General features: G+C 47.5%; 1 protein-coding gene across 1 annotated transcript in view; it reads left to right on the top strand.

Annotated features, from left to right (window-relative positions):
- Positions 1–11,758: 11,758 nt before the first annotated feature.
- Positions 11,759–19,122, top strand: part of LOC140901502 (complement receptor type 1) — a 168,762-nt gene continuing 161,398 nt past the window's right edge. The window contains exons 1-4 of the mRNA XM_078849847.1: positions 11,759–11,867; positions 13,068–13,259; positions 14,139–14,235; positions 16,167–16,252. Of these exons, the coding sequence (XP_078705973.1) occupies positions 11,783–11,867; positions 13,068–13,259; positions 14,139–14,235; positions 16,167–16,252 (460 nt within the window). The 5' untranslated portion in view covers positions 11,759–11,782. The remainder of the gene's footprint in view (positions 11,868–13,067; positions 13,260–14,138; positions 14,236–16,166; positions 16,253–19,122) is intronic.

The following is a 19,122-nucleotide window of genomic DNA, read 5'->3' as shown; positions in this document are numbered from 1 at the left end:
ATTTTTCCTGACAAATGTGAAACGGATGTCATTTTGTTGAATAATTCCTCTTTGTCTGGGGTCCTACAGGATCTCTGTCAGAAGGAGATCCCACTGCAGCTGAGATGCGAGTGATGCTCTGGCATCACCAACAGCCACAACTTCCCCCTGGACCTTGCCTCCTGGTACAGTGTGAACAAGCACTGCGAGGAGCAGCCGTAAGTGGTGCTGTAGTGCATTGCTTCTGACTAAAATCCCTGGCATTCATCACAGGGTCACAGTCTAACAGGGACAAGAGCCTCTTGCTGGGGATGCATGTCCGGCTCTGGAGCAATATGGGGGCTTTGGGGAGGGAATATGCATGCTTCCCATCCCAGTTCCCTGAGTCCAGACTGTTCCCACCTCCCACTGCCCATAATGGGGGAGATCAGGGACCCATCCATAAACTAATATTAAATTAAACTTTGGTCCTATGCACTAGACCTCAGCTAGGGGGCCTTCTGGTTTTTTTTAGTAATGAAGTAGCAAAAAGGAACTTTAAGAATGTTGAAAACAATCTCTTCTTATTTCTAGTTAGGGAAACTGAGCCTTGCAGTCTGTCCCAAGGGGCACACTGAGGCTATTACAATCCAAGTGTCTCTCTCTAATCTGGTAGTTTTGGAATTAGGTTTCCCTGAAAGGCCAAGAAGGAATATTTAAGGAGAGGGATTGGCAGTGACTGAGATTTTTTGAGTCACATTTCCCATCAAAGGTGTCTCTCCTTTGATGAGGTGTTTTGAAATGTGTAACTATTTAAATATCTCCCATATTCGGTCGCAGATGAGACCTTCAAATACAGGTTCCACAGAGAAGGAAATGATGAAAGGAAGGGAACATAAGACTGAGGAAGGATCGTTGTGTGGTTAAACTACAGGAAGAGTAGAGAGACGTGGGTGTTTCCAACTCTGCTTTTGGCTCTAACGCACACTGCGTTATTGATTTGTATTGCAGTAGCACCTAAAAGCTCTATGTGTGGACCAGTACTCCGTTGCGCAAGGTGCAGCATAAACACAGAACAACCACCAGTCTGTTGTAGCTACGTCAATACCCACTGTCCAGTCAGTCTCTGCCAAAGGTTTTCAACCTGTGAGCTGCAGACCCTGTGGGTCCACAGACTGTCTAAGATTTCCAAAGGCGGCCGCATCTCCATTCAAAGTTATTTAGGGGTCCGCAAATGGAAAAAAGGTTTCACGGGTCTAGGTCATTGTGTTGTCGTACTTTCCGTTAGTGTATTTGGGGTATGCTTGTTTCACTGCACTCCACGTCCCATTTTAAAGCTGGATTCGGTTCAAATGGCTCCTTAGGGACTGCACACCTGAGAAGCAGCTGCGTTTTTAAATGGTGGTAGGTGTTTCTTGAAGGGCTGGATCCTGTAAGTGTGCTGGGCACCCTCCGCAACAAGGAGTGGACAGTACTCAGTATCTTGCGGGATGAGATTCTGCAAAAGGATCTTCCAGTTCAGCTGAGGTTGTTGTGAAATTATACTGTTATCAAATTCACCACCGCCCTTCACTTAAGAAAGCTGCGAAGCAGTTAAGCACATCTCACTGCCGAAAACAAAGAACTATGTTAACATTCTGGACCAAGGGACTTTACTAGATGCTGTTTTGTCTATGGATGTGTATGAGAAACACAGCCCAAAGGGAGAGACAGAAAGAGCAGAAAACAAGACAGCCTGTACAAGCAGCATCAGCTGGTAACACAACCCTGAGAAAAGCCTAGAAAATGGGGGGTTTGGAGGGTACTCTGCTCGCTGAGATAGGTTTGGTTCTGTGAGAAAGGAAAGGCACGCACAGTTTGCTTCCTCCTGTGTTGAAGGAAACAGGACTTTGTACATTCTTTGTAAATAAACAAGATTGCACCAAAGGTACCAGATTTCCATCATCCATTTCTCTTCCCACTTGGAACAACCTACACGACCCCAAATTTTGACTAACTGCTCAGGTCAAACGAGATAACAGTATTGACTCAAAACCAAGGTCACTAAAGCTTTACGGCAGAACAGAGACACAGCAGTACTATTCCCAATCATTTTGTATTTGGCCATGTTCACACTAGTCACTGTATTTCTTAAATACCTCTGGCATATTTTCCTATAAACTTGTTCACATTTTGTATGTCTATAACATGAACAGAGTATTTCCTGTGGCCTGAATGAGTGTGGCTGGACGCTGTTTACTCACTAGATGTTTCCATTATGGATCTAGCTTCAGTTTTGTTATTATCAAGGAAATGATGTGATATCTCAAGGGGGGAGCCTTAAATTTTCACTTTAAAATTGTAATCTGAATTCAGTGTTACTGAATGGTGCCAGGTTAACAGCCCCGCAGACCAAAGTTCCCTGTCCTAAACTATCGGAGAGTTTGGTTCTATCTGCCTTCTGTTTGCTGAGAAGGGATTTAAGCAGAGTTCTACATCTTAAGTGAATGTGCTAAGTGCTAGACTTTGAGGTATTCAAACCCCTTCTAAAGGGGCAGAGGGAGCATTCAAACAAGGAAATCCAAGGATCTCCCACTTCCTAAGCAAGCACCCAACCGCTGGACTGTACAGTGATCCAAGCCCTTGGCCTGCCCCAATTCCTAGTTAAGTCAAGGAGAACAGCACCAACAGGCAAGGCTAAGGGAAATCCCTGTTCAAATGAAACACCTTTGCTGGTCGAGCAGGGACTTGAACCATGTAGGCCAACGCCCCAGACACGGGCTGTAACTACTGCACTATAAAGAGCTGCTTAGGCTTGAGTCTTGCTTTGGCCTAATTAACAGATAATGAAAGTGGAACAGCATGATGAGGAAAGCCTCAGGACTGTCAGTGTTCAGATCCTATCTCAGAAGGTCCAGAGAAGAACTGAGCCAGGGTCTTTACCATCCCGGTACTTAGCCCAGCCACCGTGCTACAGCGGGCTTCTTGCTTTTGACTCTTGCTTTGGCCTAATTAATAGTTAATTAAAGTGGAACAGCTTCAACAGGCAAGCCACAGCAGCTCCCTGTTCAAAGCCTGCTGCCCTAGCTGGCAGACAGGAGACTTGAAGCAGGACTGCTAGCATCCCAGGGAAGCACCCTAACCTCTGCCCTATAGATGGCTTCCCACAATGAGATCTTGCTTTGGCCCAGTGAACAGAGAAAGTGAAACAACATGAAAGCCTCAGGGTTATCACTGTTCAGAGCCCTTCCCATGAGACCCAGAGACAAACTGAGCCAAGGTTTCTACTATTCTAGGATTACTCTTCCCACTGCACTCGATGCCAGGGTTGCCGTGGTGCATGTCGTGGATGCAGCCCAGGACTGGGTGTGAGGCTGCGTGGGTTGTTCTCTGAGCTCTGCTGTTGTGCATGAGCAGCCTTCCCTCTGCTATGTCCTAACTTTTAGCTGCTTGACTTTCCAACCAAAACCCATATGAACATCGCACTTATTGTCTGAAGTGTCCGAGTGTATTGTTTTTAAATATAAGGTATTTTATTATATAACACACACACCCTCTGAGTTCTCACCCCGCGACATGGCTTCACAGACTGCTACCACTTGAGCTACAGAACTCACTACATTAACACCCGGCAGTGGAAGGTTGTTATCTCCAAATAGGGCATGAGCCACTGGAGTTACACTGGGATGGGGGGAGCATGGCTCAGTTCCCCGACTCTCCTCCACCATCTTCCCCATGGACAGCTGCTGCTCCTGCCCCGTGGTTCTGGGAGGTGGAGTAGTAAGAGAGAGCCTGGAGCCCAGGATCTGGTATAAGGCCTGAGGCCAGAATCAAAGTCAGCAAAAGCCATACTCTGAGCAAAAGTCAGGCCCTGTTACAGGTTCTTTGGCGTGAACCTGGCAAAATTGGGCTGGCATTGCTAAACCACAGCCACTCCTAAGAAGTACTAGGCACTAGGTATTCGTGTAAACACATTCCAGAGGGCTTGCCCACGTATACCCCAACATAGATTTATGGCATAAACATACTCCCTGAAGATGGGGACACACTGATAAGGGCAGGATGACAGGACAATAGCTAGAGATGTTTTGTTCAAACCAGCAGGTACGAGGTGCAGGGTCAGTAACACGTTGGTTACACATCAGGAGTGTAATATGTAACTTGTTTGTGTCAATGTATGAAGGAGGAGTTATAGGAACGGCATCTTTGTCCAGCCTAGGGGGCAGCAGAAGGTCCCACTGCTGACTGAGCTGATTCCGCAGTGACGGACATACCTGTGTTAGTATCCCTGTGGCATCTGCCGGGTGCTAGGACCGTGCCTCATTGACAATAAACCTGGTCGGGCGCCTTTGCCACTGAACCAAATCTGTGATTTTTCTGGGCAGTTCTATCAAGGCCTGCTGAGCCGGATACCTGCGCAGAGCCAGGACGGAGTACCGAGCACACATGCACGCCAGCTGACAACAGGAGGATGGTTGTGTAGACCGTGCCCTGGTTCTCTCTTCTCCCCTGCCCTCTTGCAGTCCCCAGTGCAGTGTCTGGTTCAATTATTATTTTGGCAGGCTGCCAGCATTTTTCCTGGAGCTGTGCGTGAGAAAAGGGAAATGGTAACTTCTAACACTTGATAGCTCAGCCAGACCTGAATGGAATTTCAAAGCTGAAAGGAAAAGGCACTCCTGTGATCTGAGGGCTTTCTTCTTGTCACAACTCAAAGGTCTGCTGTAAGCAATGGAGGTGTTAGAATTTCCCAAAGAAGTTCACAAGAATTTTTATACATATTGGCACATGTTAGGCAACCTAAATATGAATCACTGCCAGCTCCCTCTGTAACTTAGAAATCAATAAAACAGTCTGTTAAGGAGAAAATGAGTCTGGTCACAGTTTGATAAATACTGGTCGACATCCTCTTAGATCACATGGCCATTGCTGTGATCTGGCTACTCCGTTCCACTGAAAGGAGGAGACTAGACCGTTATCTTCATTATCTATTTTGTATTGTAAATAAGAATTTGGGCTTCACGCCCACAAGCTGTGCTGTGTGAGCATAGTCCTGCACCTCTACGGTGCGCCAGTGAAATCAGTGGAGGTTTGTGAAGGCTCATGACCCTGGCAGCAGACAACAGTTTACAGGAACAGAACCTGAGATTGTAAACTCAGTCTGTGGGGGGAGGGATAGCTCAGTGGTTTGAGTTTTGGCCTGCTAAACCCAGGATTGTGAGTTCAATCCTTGAGGGGGCCATTTAGGGATCTGGGGCAAAAATTGGGGGATTGGTCCTGCTTTGAGCAGGGGGGTTGGATTAGATGACCTCCTGAGGTCCCTTCCAATCCTGATATTCTATGCCTCTCTTAGGCCGTGACTACACTATAAAGTTAAATCAATTTTATGTAAGTCGACATCCAGCCTCCAATTTAAGCAAGTCAAGCTTGCATATCCCCACTCTGCTCACTGTGTCGGCGGAGTGCATCTTCACTCGCAGGGCTTGCATCGACACACGGACTGTGCATGGAGTAAAGTGGAATTTTGGGTTGGGCTTGCAATGCCTCCTGGGAGCAAAACATTGGTGCAGGTGCTTATGGGAACTTGGCGTTAGCCTCCCATGATGCACTTACCTCCCTCCCTGAAATCAACGGCAAACAAACCAAGCCTTTTTCGTGCCTTTTTTCTGAAAGCCTGGGTTACCCGCGCAGATGCCATAGCACACTCAGCTGTACACTGTTGTGAACATTACAAACACCTCGCGCCTTATCCTGCAGTATTCACACAGCCGATACAGGAGTTGCCACGTGGAACAATGTGATGCCACACAAGCACCCCTGCTGGAAGACACAGAGCAGAGCAATTTGCAGTTGCTGGTGACAGTCACACATCACCTTGACACGGTTGAGTGCCTCTTCTGGGCCCAGGAAACAAGCACTGACTGGTAGGACCGCATCATTATGCAGCTATGGGATGATGAGGAGTGGCTGTAGAACTTCTGAATGAGTAAGGCCACTTTCCAGGAACTGTGTGAAGAGCTTTCCCCAGCCCTGAAGCCCCAGACTGCTACCGGTCAGGGAGTGAGTAAATCTAATATGGGATCTGTTGTGATCCAAGTTTGCTGGGCAATCAACAGACTTCTGCTAAGGTTAGTGACTCTGGGCAACATGCAGGACATAATGGATGGTTTTGCCACAATGGAGTTCCCTAACTGTGGTGGGGCTATAGACAGAACGCATATACCTATCTTGGCACCAGACCACCTTTCCAAAGAGTACACAAACTGAAAGGGATACTTCTCAATGGTGTTGCAAGCGCTGGTGGATCACAGGGACCATTTCACCAACATCAGTGCAGGATGGTCGGGAAAGGTGCATGACGCAGGCATCTTTGGAACTCCGGTCTGTTCAGAAAGCTGCAAGCAGGATCTTTTTTTCCAGACTGCAAAATAACCATTGGTGATGTTGAAATGCCAATCGTGATCCTGGGAGACCCAGCCTACCCCTTGCTCCCATGCTCATGAAGTCATACGCAGGCAGCCTGGACAGCAGTAAGGACCGGTTCAGCCATAGGCTGAGCAAGTGCAGAATGGTGGTAGAATGTGCCTTTGGACATTTAAAAGGTCGCTGGCATTGTTTGTTTACTAGGTTAGACCTCAATTAAAGCAATATCCCCATTGTTACTGCTGCGTGCTGTGTGTTCCATTATATCTGTGAAACAAAGAAAGAAAAGTTTCTGGCGGGGTGGGGGGTTAAGGCAGATCGCCCGGCAACTAATTTTGAGCTGCCAGACACCAGGGCAATAAGAAAAGCACATTGAAGAGCTCCGTGTGAAGGTGATGCGTGACTGTTGCCAGCAACTGCAAATTGCTCCATTCTATGTCTTCCAGCAGGGCTGCTTGCGTGGCATCACATTGTTCTGCACAGTGAGTAAGGCCATGTAAAGCCCCCCAAATTGTTTGATTTTTACAAAAGCGGCACTGGGATCGGGGAGAAGGGAGACAAACAGGAAGCCAGCCACCCCCTTTTTAAATGCTGGTTTCAATACACCGGGGTGGGCAAACGTTTTGGCCTGAGGGCCACATCTGGGTGTGCAAATTGTATGGTGGACCATGAATGGTCACAAAATTGGGGGTAGCAGTGTGGGAGGGGGTGAGGGCTCCAGTTGGGGGTGTGGTCTCTGGGGTGGGGCCAGAAATAACTAGTTCAGGATGCAGGAGGGGGATCAGGGCTGGGATAGGGGGTTGCGGTGGGGGGGGGTTAGGGCTCTGGCTGGGGTTGCGGGCTCTGGGGTGAGGTTGGGGATGAGGGGTTTGGAGTGCAGGATGGTGCTCCAGGCTGGGATCGAGGGGTTCAGAAGGCAGGAGGGGGATCAGGCCTAGGGAACGGGCATAGGGGGGGCGGGGCTCAGGGGTGCAGGCTCTGGATGGTGCTTACCTCAAGCAGCTCCCAGAAGCAGCAGCATGTCCTCCCCCAGGCTCCTACGCGGAGGTGCAGCCTGGTAGCTCTGCGCACTGCCCCATCCACAGGCGCTTCCCCCTCAGCTCCCATTGGCTGCAGTTCCTGGCCAATGGGAGTTGCGGGGGCAGGGTGGGGCGGGCAGTGTGCAGAGCCCCCTGGCTGCCCCTACGCATAGGAGCTGGAGCGGGGACATGCTGGCTGCTTCCTGGCAGTCACGCAGAGTAGGGCAAGCCCCTGGCCCTGCTCCCCAGCTGGTGTGCCAGACCAGGGCAAGCCCCCAACCCCGCTCCCCAGTGGGAGCTCCAGGATCAGATTAAAAGGTCTGGCAGGCCACATGCGGCCGGTGGGCCATAGTTTCCCACCCCTGCAATACACGGAGATCTCTTCCAACCACAACCATGGCACACTCAGGAAAATGTGGTTGTGTGTCCCAGATTTCACCAAACAGGGGTGAATTACTTGTTGAATTGTTTGCAGCTTAAGGGCTAGCATTGAAAACTTCCCCCGTTTCCCCAAGGTGGCCATGTGCGAGATCACTCTCCTGAGGGTAACAGAGGTGGAAAGGGAGTAGATGCTGCAAGCATCTGGGTACAAACCTGGTCCTTATGCTGCAATGCTGTGTGCTGCAATGCTGCCAGACAAGTTAATACTGGAGTGGCATGGGAAAGTGTCCTAACATGGTGGATGAAACAAAGCAGCCCTTCCCATAAACCTTCTGCAAAGGATTGCAGAGTACCTCCATGAAAACTTCCTAGAGATCTCCATGGAGGATTCCAGGGCCATCCCCCTGCACATAATGAGTCTTTTTCAGAGAGCACCCTCTGCACAGCTGGAGTGGCCACCGATACCCACTACACCAACCTTTTTGTTCAAATTAAACATTAAAAATAATCGCACGTAACCCCGACGGTTTGACTGGAAATGTGTACGCCCCAGAGGTGCCTTCCCCGGCATCATGCAGCTCCGGCAATTGGTCCTGTGAAGGGATGGGCTCCCGGGTTAAAAACAGTTCTTGGATGTTGGGAAGAATGGATCCTCCGCTTGCCTGCCTCGCCTCCTCCTCCTTCTCCTCCTCCTCCTCAACAATGTCCTCCTCGTTGTTGCTCGAGGTCACCCCGGGGCTCCTGGGAGGTAGCCACAGAGCGATTTGAGGTAGTGGTGGGGTTGCTGCCGAGAATCGCATGCAGCTCCCTATAAAAGCAGCATGTCTGTGGGGCAGAACCAGAACGACTGTTCGCCTCCCTTGTCTTCTGGTACACTTGCTAAAGCTCCTTTATTTTCACGCGGCATTGCTGCATATCTCTGATGTAGACCTTCTCCCCTATGGCCCGCGCAGTCCTGGCGTAGAGGTCAGCATTTCTTCTGCTGGATCAGAGCTCTGCCTGCAGAGACTCTTCTCCCATAGGCATCAACTGTGTGGGTGCTGCTGGGCTGGAGCACCCACAGAAAAATATTAGTGGGTGCTTAGCACCCACCGGCATCCAGTGCCTCCCGCTCACCGGCAGCCCTGCCGATCAACCCCTCCCCCTCCCTCCCAGCGCCTACTCTCTGCCACAATCAGCTGTTTTGCAATGTGCAGGGAGGAAGGGGGAGGAGCTGCGACAGGGCGCACTCTGGAGAGTGGGCGGGAAGAGGCGGAGTGGGGGCAGAAAGAGGCAGGACGGGGGTGAGGGCTTGGGGGAAGGGGACAGACGGGGGCAGGGCCTGGGGCAGAGCAGGGAGTTGAGCACCCACCAGGCCCAAAGGAAGCCGGCGCCTATGTCTTCTCCCCACACAGCAGTAAGATCCAGCATCTCCTGTGTACTCCATGCTGGAGCGTGTTTGTGGCCTTGAGTCTCCACGATCAGCTGTGATGGTGAGCTCTCCACGCTGATCAAACAGAAAATGAAAATTCTAAAGTTCCCGGGGCTTTAACGGGGAAGTGGCTGTTTCCTGTGTACCCGGCTGACGTGCAGTGGAGTTGAAAGTACTCTCCAGAGCGGTCACAGCGGAGCACTGTGGGACACCTCCTGGAGGCCAATTCATTTGAATTACAAAACACAGTGTTTAAATTATCCCCATGTAGACGCATGGATGTCTAATCAAGCGCAATGCCTCTCACAAAGGTGGAGTACAGAAGTCGACGTTACAGGTCACTTAGGTCAGCAAAAGGGACTTGGTAGTGTAGACTCATTATTAAATCGACCTAACATGGCCTATGTTGACCTAACTTTGTAGTGTAGACCAGGCTTCAGTCTTCTGTCAAGCACCTAGTCTGTTTGGTTGTTATAAAATACCATTGTCTTCACTTTTCGTGACAACGTTTATATTTATTTTGCACAGAGTCATTAAAAATGGAAAAATAGGTAAAGATCTTCGGGGTGAATCATGCAGTCTTTAAATAAGGACTGGATATGTACTAAGTAAACAGCCATCAAAGTCAACAACTCTTGCCTAATTTAAGGATTGAGGAATGATTTCAGGTATTGGCCCATTGTTTGGGATGAGGAATAGGTGGGTGGGTTAAGGGCCTGCTTTACCCTAGGAAGGATACCCAGAGCCTGGGGAAAACACGCAGAGGAAAACACACTTGTATTCAACTTCTTTGTTAACTATCACTCATGACCCTTTCTTGTCCCAGGGGCTCATTACTGGTGTCAACTAACTTGGATTCCCCAGAAACAAAAGGGAAAGTAGTCATTTCAATAAATATTTTCAGCTGTGGTCACCCTCACAGAAGGCCTGGAGGGGTTAATATGGCTAATTGGGCCAGTTAACTGCCCAGCCTGCACCTGGAGGAGACTGGGATTTAAGTAGATCAAGCTCAACTGTGTAGGAACAGCCTGGGTCCATATAAACCAGGAAGCTAGCAACAGAAGGGGTTGGAAGGAGGGTGTCTTGAGGAACTAGATGCTAATAGGTTATGGTTATTCTGGGGGAGAAGGATGTGTGGCTTGGTGAGCCCAGAGAAGGGGGGGAGACAAGTAAGGTCCAGCGGAAAACCAACAAGGTATGGAGTAGGTCAAACGTTGGCCACTGATGAGCGGGCCCCTGAGCCAGGCCCTGGAGTAGAGGGTGGGCCTAGGCGCCCCTAATAGCTCCTGAGGAAGTGGTACCAGCCGGGCAGTGAGTGGTCAGACTGCCTGAGACCATCTCTCATGAGGGAGTTTGCCAACTCAGAAGGGGGGGGAACACATGGTGACTTGGTCAGAAAGCTCAGTCATGAAGAGGAGGTTGGGGTTCCTGGAGTGGAAAGGTCCCTGGAGTGAGAGGATGAGGAAAAAGCTCCTGCTATAGGAGGGTGCAATACCTGGCCACAGCGAATACCGGTGATGGCTTGAAAGAGGCCTCACTAGTGGTGATATGCTGTCATAGTCCCTCCCGGCACCCTTTTGCAGTCCCCTGAGTAACCCCAACAGTCTGATGATCTTCCAACTAAATTATTAGGTTGCCATTGGTGGTGGCCAACAGGTTTAGCCACTGCAAGAGTTTCCCTGTGGGTGCCAACAGTTTGCAGTGATGCAGAAGCAGCTTCTTCAAAACAAGATATGATGGCCTGGGCAAAGGATTGGTAACACTACTTTCACCCCAGAAAAGTTGATGCCATTCTGGGGGGAACACATCAGGGCTCAGATGGTTTGCTAGAGCCAAGTCAGACCCCCCTCTCCTCTCCCCTGAGCTCAGGACTGGCATAACCTGCAGGCTGAATTCCCCAGAGCGAGGGGGAGGGGGGTGTTTTTTACATCCCTAGGCAACCACTTCCTTCCACTGAACTGATCCGAGACTGTTTGTCGAGCGCTGTATCCCGCAAGTGACTCCAGGAAAGACCCGGATCCCACTCGGTTGTGCTGCTCCCTGCTGGAACGCAACCCGCCCCACCTCACGCGGCTTTATTCCTACTCCCCCTTGGACGCTCCCTTGGCTCGAGCACGGGTCGCGGGCAGCGGCACTGGGTCGGGGTGGAGAGAAGCTGGAACCAGCCCCGACAGAGGTTTGTCTTTGCAGGGCGAGGCCCCGCGTGGGGGCGGCAGGGAGACCCCCCGGCTGCGGAGACTGGGGGGCTGCTGCGCTCCGCGGGGGGGCACGGAGGGGCGGGAAACCCGCGGCCGGCTGGGCACCTCACTGACACTGCCCCCGATGCGCGCACGCCCCGCAGCTGCTCCGAGCCCGGGGGTGGCGGGGATTGCGCGAGCTCCCACGCCGCAGGCAGGGCGAGGACCCCGGGGGCGAACCCGTGACCCCGGCCAAGCGCAGGCCTCCCCCCGCACCTGCTGCCCGGACAGCACGTGGGTGCCCAGCAGAGACACCAGCCCCGCCCCGCCCGGCGGAGGCTCCGCCCCTTTCCCGCATGGCCCCGCCCCCTTAGCCCGGACCCGGGGCTGCTGCAGGCGCTCCGCAGCCTTCGCCCCGCCAGTGCCCCGAAGCTGCCATGGTCTCGGCTCCGCGCTGCCGGCCCGGCGCCCGGGGGCTCCTGGCGCTGCTCCTGCTCCTGCTGCCCCTGGCCGGGGCTCGCAGTGAGTCGCGGCGGGGCTCGCTGGTTTCCGAGCCGTGCCTGTCCCGCGCCAGGCTGGTCCCGCCCCCCGAAACCGTGACTTGGGGCGGGAGGAGAACCGGCTGGTGGCGGGCGGTGATCGTTCGAGCGGGATGGACCGGAACGGGCCAGGGGTCGTAACGACCGGGCCGTACACCCTCTGCCCGGGGGCTTGCACTGCGGTGCACGCTCCTGCCGGGGGTGTAAAAGTGACCAACCCCTCCAGCAAACCAGCGTCAAAGCGGTGCTGGGAACAGTGCGTCCACCTTGCCCACAAGGAAATAGGTTACAGGGATTGCCGAATTCCTAGAAGTCTGTTAAACAGTCTCTATCTTTTCATAGAAGATTAGGGTTGGAAGAGACCTGGGGAGGTCATCTAGTCCAACAAGGGTTAGGGTGTTACATTCCTAGTTTGTTGTGCTGACAGCCATCCCAGAGTCCGCTTGCAGATTTTCAGTTTATTTGATGCCAGTTTCCTCTTCAGGTGGAAAATAGGTATCTATATTTCTATTCTTCCATTCCTGTTTCTTCCTCCTCTCCACTTTTGCTCTTTTTTTTTTTAATTTACAGGGTCCAATGGATATTTGATTAAGCTAATTGGAGCTCTGAGATGAATTTCAAAGTGCCCTTGTCAAATTGTCTAGATGGTTACACAGCAGCTCTGCTCGAGTCTGGGGGGAGGGATAGCTCAGTGGTTTGAGCATTGGCCTGCTAAACCCAGGGTTGTGAGTTCAATCCTTGAGGGGGCTATTTAGGGATCTGGGCCAAAAATTGGGGATAGGTCCTGCTTTGAGCAGGGGTTTGGACTAGAATGACCTCCTGAGGTCCCTTCCAACCCTGATATTCTATGATCTTACCACTGCTTAACTAGTCATGCTTGTTCTGTGGATTTAGGATTTTCTTTTAAAATAAGTATCTAAACACACAGTATTTTATGTTTTTCTTACCTTGTGCCTCACAGATTGGTAGTGCAAGCTGCTCTTTGTACTCCTTGTTTTAAGATCTCAAGTTGGGATTTCAAAAGGGCCTAAGGAAGTTTTATGCCCAAAACCCATTGAAACTTTCCTAGGTTCTTTTGAAAACCCCAGCCTTTGTGTCAATTAAGGCTTAGTTACAAACAAATATAAACTAAAGAGTTTAGGGGTTTTTCCCAAAAGTTAAAATGTTTCTTTTTTTCCCATAGGTAGTTGTGGTGCCCCACCAACGCTAAGCTTTGCTGAGCTGCTGGATGAGTTTAAGACATTGACACACTTTCCATCTGAGAGCACAGTGAGCTATAACTGCCACCCAGGTTACCAAAAAGTCTATAAAGCCCAGTCCACTCTTCTTTGCAAAAGACAATTGGTGTGGTCAGAACCCGAAGAGTTTTGTCGAAGTAAGGTTTTTCTCCTCTCTTCCCTCTGCAACCCTTCCACACACTCTAGAGTTCAGAAAACACTAACAGGTTAAAGGCTCTTCTGGACTGGAATGAGGATTTTGTAACATTTGATTTGGAGCTTGAAAGGGACACTGTTTTTCAGACAGAATTGTTTGGATTTTTTAGGTGGAGCATAAAGCTCTCATAAAGATTCAAATGTAAAACTCTAACACAGAAGATGAAATTCTGGCCTACTTGAAGTCAGTGGCAACACTTCCATTCAATAGGGCCAGGACTGCACATGGAGACGAGACTAATGCAGACATTGCATGTCGTTATTGACAAAAGCGTGCCAAGCCCATGACTTAGTGATACTGATTTGCATTGCTGTGACGGTGATATCACTTAAATTGTTTTTCTTTCTCTGTGGGCTGGGAGTGCTGTGTGGAGGGTTATGCTTTCCTTGAGAAAGGAAACGTTGGGTATAATTCTTCAGCTCTCACATCCTTCTGGAAAGTAAAAGTGCATCTTGCAGGATAGGGTTCTTCAAGTCGGCCACAATTTTTGGCATCTTGTTGTATTATCTTCTGTATAATTCACTTGATTTGGGTTCCTAGTAATTTGTAGCTTGGCAATGTGATAGCTTATAACCAATAGGGATATGTCACTAGAAGGGCACGGGTCCTATCCATTCCACTCATAACGCAACAATACGTAAATTCATCACCATTTGAGGGCCTTTGTCTTGTCTTAGGCTTTTTAAATTAATGTAACACTTAGCTTTACATTAGTCATATGCCAAAATGTGGGTTACTTATTATTTCCCTTTAGTTATCTTTTTTTTCTAACAGAACATACCAAAAAAAAAATCTAATTCCCGTTATATCCTCTCTTTAGGAAAATCATGTGGACATCCAGGAGACCTAGCTAATGGCAAGATTCATATCACAGATCTCCTGTTTGGTTCAAACATTACATTTTCTTGTGACAAAGGGTAAGGATGTCAAAGTGAGATTTTTTTTTTTTAACTTTTCTCCTTCCTCTGTTGTAGACCCTTTGTACTGACTAGATAGCAAATTATGACAAACCTTCAGCGGGGCATTCTGGAGTATGAAGTTCCTGAAATAGCTGTAACTTTTTAGCTGTTCTGCATGTTCAATGCAAAGAAGGTTGGGTCAGAGTTTCCACTGTGTGAACCTTCCCTTTTTAGTACCTTGTATTCAAATATGAAAAGATTTGCTTTCAAATCTTGGAATGGCTTTTTTTAAATAGGTCCCCCCAAAAAGCTGTTTGCATTTATAAACATTTCTCAAAGATTATTTTTGGTGTTTATATTTTGTTACACATCTATAATTGTAAAAAGAAAAGGAGGACTTGTGGCACCTTAGAGACTAACCAATTTATTTGAGCATAAGCTTTCGTGAGCTACAGCTCACTTCATCGGATGCATGCAGTGGAAAATATAGTGAGGAGACTTTATATACACAGAGAACATGAAACAATGGGTGTTGGCATACAGACTGTAAGGAGAGTGATCAGGTAAGGTGAGCTATTATCCACAGAAGAGTGGTGGGGGCGGGCGGGGAAGGAACCTTTTGTAGTGATCAAAGTGGGCCATTTCCAGCAGTTGACAAGAACAGTAGGAGGGGAAACAAACAAGGGGAAATCGTTTTACTTTGTGTAATGACCCATCCACTCCCAGTCTTTATTCAAGCCTAAGTTAATTGTATCCAGTTTGCAAATTAATTCCAATTCAGCAGTCTCTCGCTGGAGTCTGTTTTTGAAGTTTTTTTGTTGAATTGCCACTTTTAGGTCTGTAATTGAGTGACCAGAGATTGAAGTGTTCTCCGACTGGTATTTGAATGTTATAATTCTTGACGTCTGATTTGTGTCCATTTGTTCTTTTACATAGAGACTATCCAGTCTGGCCAATGTACATGGCAGAGGGGCATTGCTGGCACAAAAAAACTTCAAAAACTGACTCTAACAAGAGACTGCTGAATTGGAATTAATTTGCAAACTGGATACAATTAACTTATGCTTGAATAAAGACTGGGAGTGGATGGGTCATTACACAAAGTAAAACCATTTCCCCTTGTTTGTTTCCCCTCCTACTGTTCTTGTAAACTGCTGGAAATGGCCCACCTTGATTATCAGTACTAAAGGTTCTCTTCTCTCTTCTCCTCCCCCGCCCCCAACTCTCCTGCTCACCTTTCCTAATCACTCTTGTTACAGTCTGTATGGTAACACCCATTGTTTCGTGTTCTCTATGTATATAAATCTCCGCACTGTATTTTCCACTGTATGCATCTGATGAAATGAGCTGTAGCTCATGAAGGCTTATGCTCAAATAAATGTGTTAGTCTCTAAGGTGCCACAAGTACTCCTTTCTTTTTACAGATACAGACAAACACAGCTGCTACTCTGAAATTTATAATGGTATAATTAAATACATAGGGCAGAATTTTGTTATTTGTATTAATAACTTCATCTGCCTCTTTCTAGATGTTTGGGATATAGGGTCAAGCATCAAACAAAGAAAAACAGAATGCACTGAGCTCTTACACTGAGTGTTAGTTCTGAATTTGGTAGCCAATTATTTTCCTCTTCCTACAGTATCTTTGGCATTGCTTTGGTAATTTTCAGAGAATCAGCAGTGGTGAACTGGGTATCTCTAATATGTAAAACTCAGATGTCAATCCTTCTGTTAGCTGGAGTCACTTTTCTCACTTCCTATTTTCTGGCTTTGATCAGAATACTTAGCAAAACAAGAACTCTTGTTTTATAATGAGAATGGAATCACCTGAAATTCAGTGTCACCACCTGCTGGCAGAACAGAAGTATACTGCAAATATCTGAGCTGATGGTTCAGAAGTTGAGTAATTTGTTAAGAAATTTTGCCTTTTAAAAAGTGTTCTTGTTTAGGTTCAGATTAGTTGGACATGATACTAGTCAGTGTGTGATTGATGGAACAAGGGTCACGTGGAATCATGAACTTCCATTTTGTGAAGGTAAGTGGATTTTATACATTTATGATTCTGTTCTGGTATTGCCAGTTCATGTGAGTAGTTTAGGCAAATTGTGCTGTAAAATGAATTCACTAGTACAGAAAATAAGTATTGTTAAAATGTTCAGTCTTGTGTTTGTTTCACCATTTTAAAAGCTAATGGAGGTACCAGTCTGAGGAAGACTGTTGAAAATCCCCAAAGCTTACTGGTAGCTAGCTCATATGGGTCAAATTCACTTGCTTATTGAAAATCAGGAATAAACTTTACCTGTTGAATAACTGATAACACAACTGTCACCTTGTGATTAATAGTCAACATGGAATTTATGGCAGTGTCAAATTCATTCTGTCTAAATTATATTGAAGAAAATGGTTTTAAAACTGATTTGAGTTTGACTGATTTTAGGTGAACAGGATAGGTTTTCATGTATAATCCTGTTACTTCCTTTGTATCACAGTAGGCTTTTTTCCATGACTTATTTGTAGAAAATTTTATGAATTCAACTTGTTTTGCTGTGTTCGAGTTCAGATTTATTGTTTGTATGTGAGAGCTAAACGATGCTTGCTTTTTTCAGACTCTTAGGACATTTTATTCATCCAGTGCCATAAATGTACAAGGCATTTAATGGAAAATATCTTTGCTGCTATTATGGAAATTGTTCTCAGATAAATTTTTAATGGAAGGCTAGTCAGATTATTTCATTCTAGACAATCAGCTTTAGATTTCTGCGTACATCGGGGGCTTGTTCTTTTAATTATTTTTGAGTAATTATAAGGAAAAGGATTCCAATGTAACTTCACCATATACCAGGATTAATTAAGCATAGAGGCTAACTGCATTTCTAGCAAAAGTTGTGTTCTGCTAACATTTCCTTTAACGTCCATAACATTTACATTTTTACTTCTAGTTTCCTATGTAATAAAGTTTTATCAAAATAAACTCAGGTTTTCCAATTGAATATGAATGATAACATCTTACTGATAACTTTTCCTTCAGAAGGCACTAAGAAAACAAGTCCCTGATTTCCAGTGCAAATGCATTGACCTTTTTTTTTTCAGGTTTTTCAGAGTTTTTTTCCTGTTCATCTACTACCTTAGCATCTCCTTTCCCCATTATGCTGCTAACATAACTGTACATATTTACAGCTCCTCCATTTTCTCCTTTTCTGACGGTTTTTGGTGGTGGTTTTGCACTTGTTTTAACCACAAACCCCCATTATCATAGAATCATAGAATATCAGGGTTGGAAGGGACCCCAGAAGGTCATCTAGTCCAACCCCCTGCTCAAAGCAGGACCAATTCCCAGTTAAATCATCCCAGCCAGGGCTTTGTCAAGCCTGACCTTAAAAACCTCTAAGGAAGGAGATTCTACCACCTCCCTAGGTAACGCATTCCAGTGTTTCACCACCCTCTTAGTGAAAAAGTTTTTCCTAATATCCAATCTAAACCTCCCCCACTGCAACTTGAGACCATTACTCCTCGTTCTGTCATCTGCTACCATTGAGAACAGTCTAGAGCCATCCTCTTTGGAACCCCCTTTCAGGTAGTTGAAAGCAGCTATCAAATCCCCCCTCATTCTTCTCTTCTGCAGGCTAAACAATCCCAGCTCCCTCAGCCTCTCCTCATAACTCATGTGTTCCAGTCCCCTAATCATTTTTGTTGCCCTTCGCTGGACTCTCTCCAATTTATCCACATCCTTCTTGAAGTGTGGGGCCCAAAACTGGACACAGTACTCCAGATGAGGCCTCACCAATGTCGAATAGAGGGGAACGATCACGTCCCTCGATCTGCTCGCTATGCCCCTACTTATACATCCCAAAATGCCATTGGCCTTCTTGGCAACAAGGGCACACTGCTGACTCATATCCAGCTTCTCGTCCACTGTCACCCCTAGGTCCTTTTCCGCAGAACTGCTGCCTAGCCATTCGGTCCCTAGTCTGTAGCTGTGCATTGGGTTCTTCCGTCCTAAGTGCAGGACCCTGCACTTATCCTTATTGAACCTCATCAGATTCCTTTTGGCCCAATCTTCCAATTGGTCTAGGTCCTTCTGTATCCTATCCCTCCCCTCCAGCGTATCTACCACTCCTCCCAGTTTAGTATCATCCGCAAATTTGCTGAGAGTGCAATCCACACCATCCTCCAGATCATTTATGAAGATATTGAATAAAACCGGCCCCAGGACCAACCCTTGGGGCACTCCACTTGATACCGGCTGCCAACTAGACATGGAGCCATTGATCACTACCCGTTGAGCCCGACAATCTAGCCAGCTTTCTACCCACCTTATAGTGCATTCATCCAGCCCATACTTCCTTAACTTGCTGACAAGAATACTATGGGAGACCGTGTCAAAAGCTTTGCTAAAGTCAAGAAACAATACATCCACTGCTTTCCCTTCATCAAATGCTGCTTGTTGCTATGGCAGTTTTTCTCCCTTCCGTTAAATGCTTTTTTCTTAACTTGTAATATATTCTAGAAATTCCATGTCGTCCGCCTCCAGAAATCAAGAGTGGGAGGTTTTCAGGGATCCCTCCCCAATCTGAACTCGGGGTACCGATGTGGGGACCAGCATGAAAGACCCCTCCCCAAGCTTATATTCCACCAGCTTAGGTTAAAAACTTCCCCAAGGCACAAATTCCTTTCCTTGTCCTTGGACAGTATTGCTGCCACCACCAAGTGATTTAAACAAACATTCAGGGAGGGGCAACTTGGAGATCTATCCCCCCCCCAAGCTCCTTCACACCCTTTCCTGGGGAGGCTTGAGAATAATATACTAAGCAATTGGTTACCATGTGAGCACAGACCAAACTCCTAGTTTTTAGGACACTGAATCAATCTGGTTTTTAAAAAGAATTTTATTTAAAAAATAAAATA

The sequence above is a fragment of the Lepidochelys kempii genome, chromosome 21 (genome assembly GCF_965140285.1).
Source record: "Lepidochelys kempii isolate rLepKem1 chromosome 21, rLepKem1.hap1, whole genome shotgun sequence".
Classification (NCBI taxonomy): domain Eukaryota; kingdom Metazoa; phylum Chordata; order Testudines; family Cheloniidae; genus Lepidochelys; species Lepidochelys kempii.
This window is presented reverse-complemented; position numbering and strand designations above follow the sequence as displayed.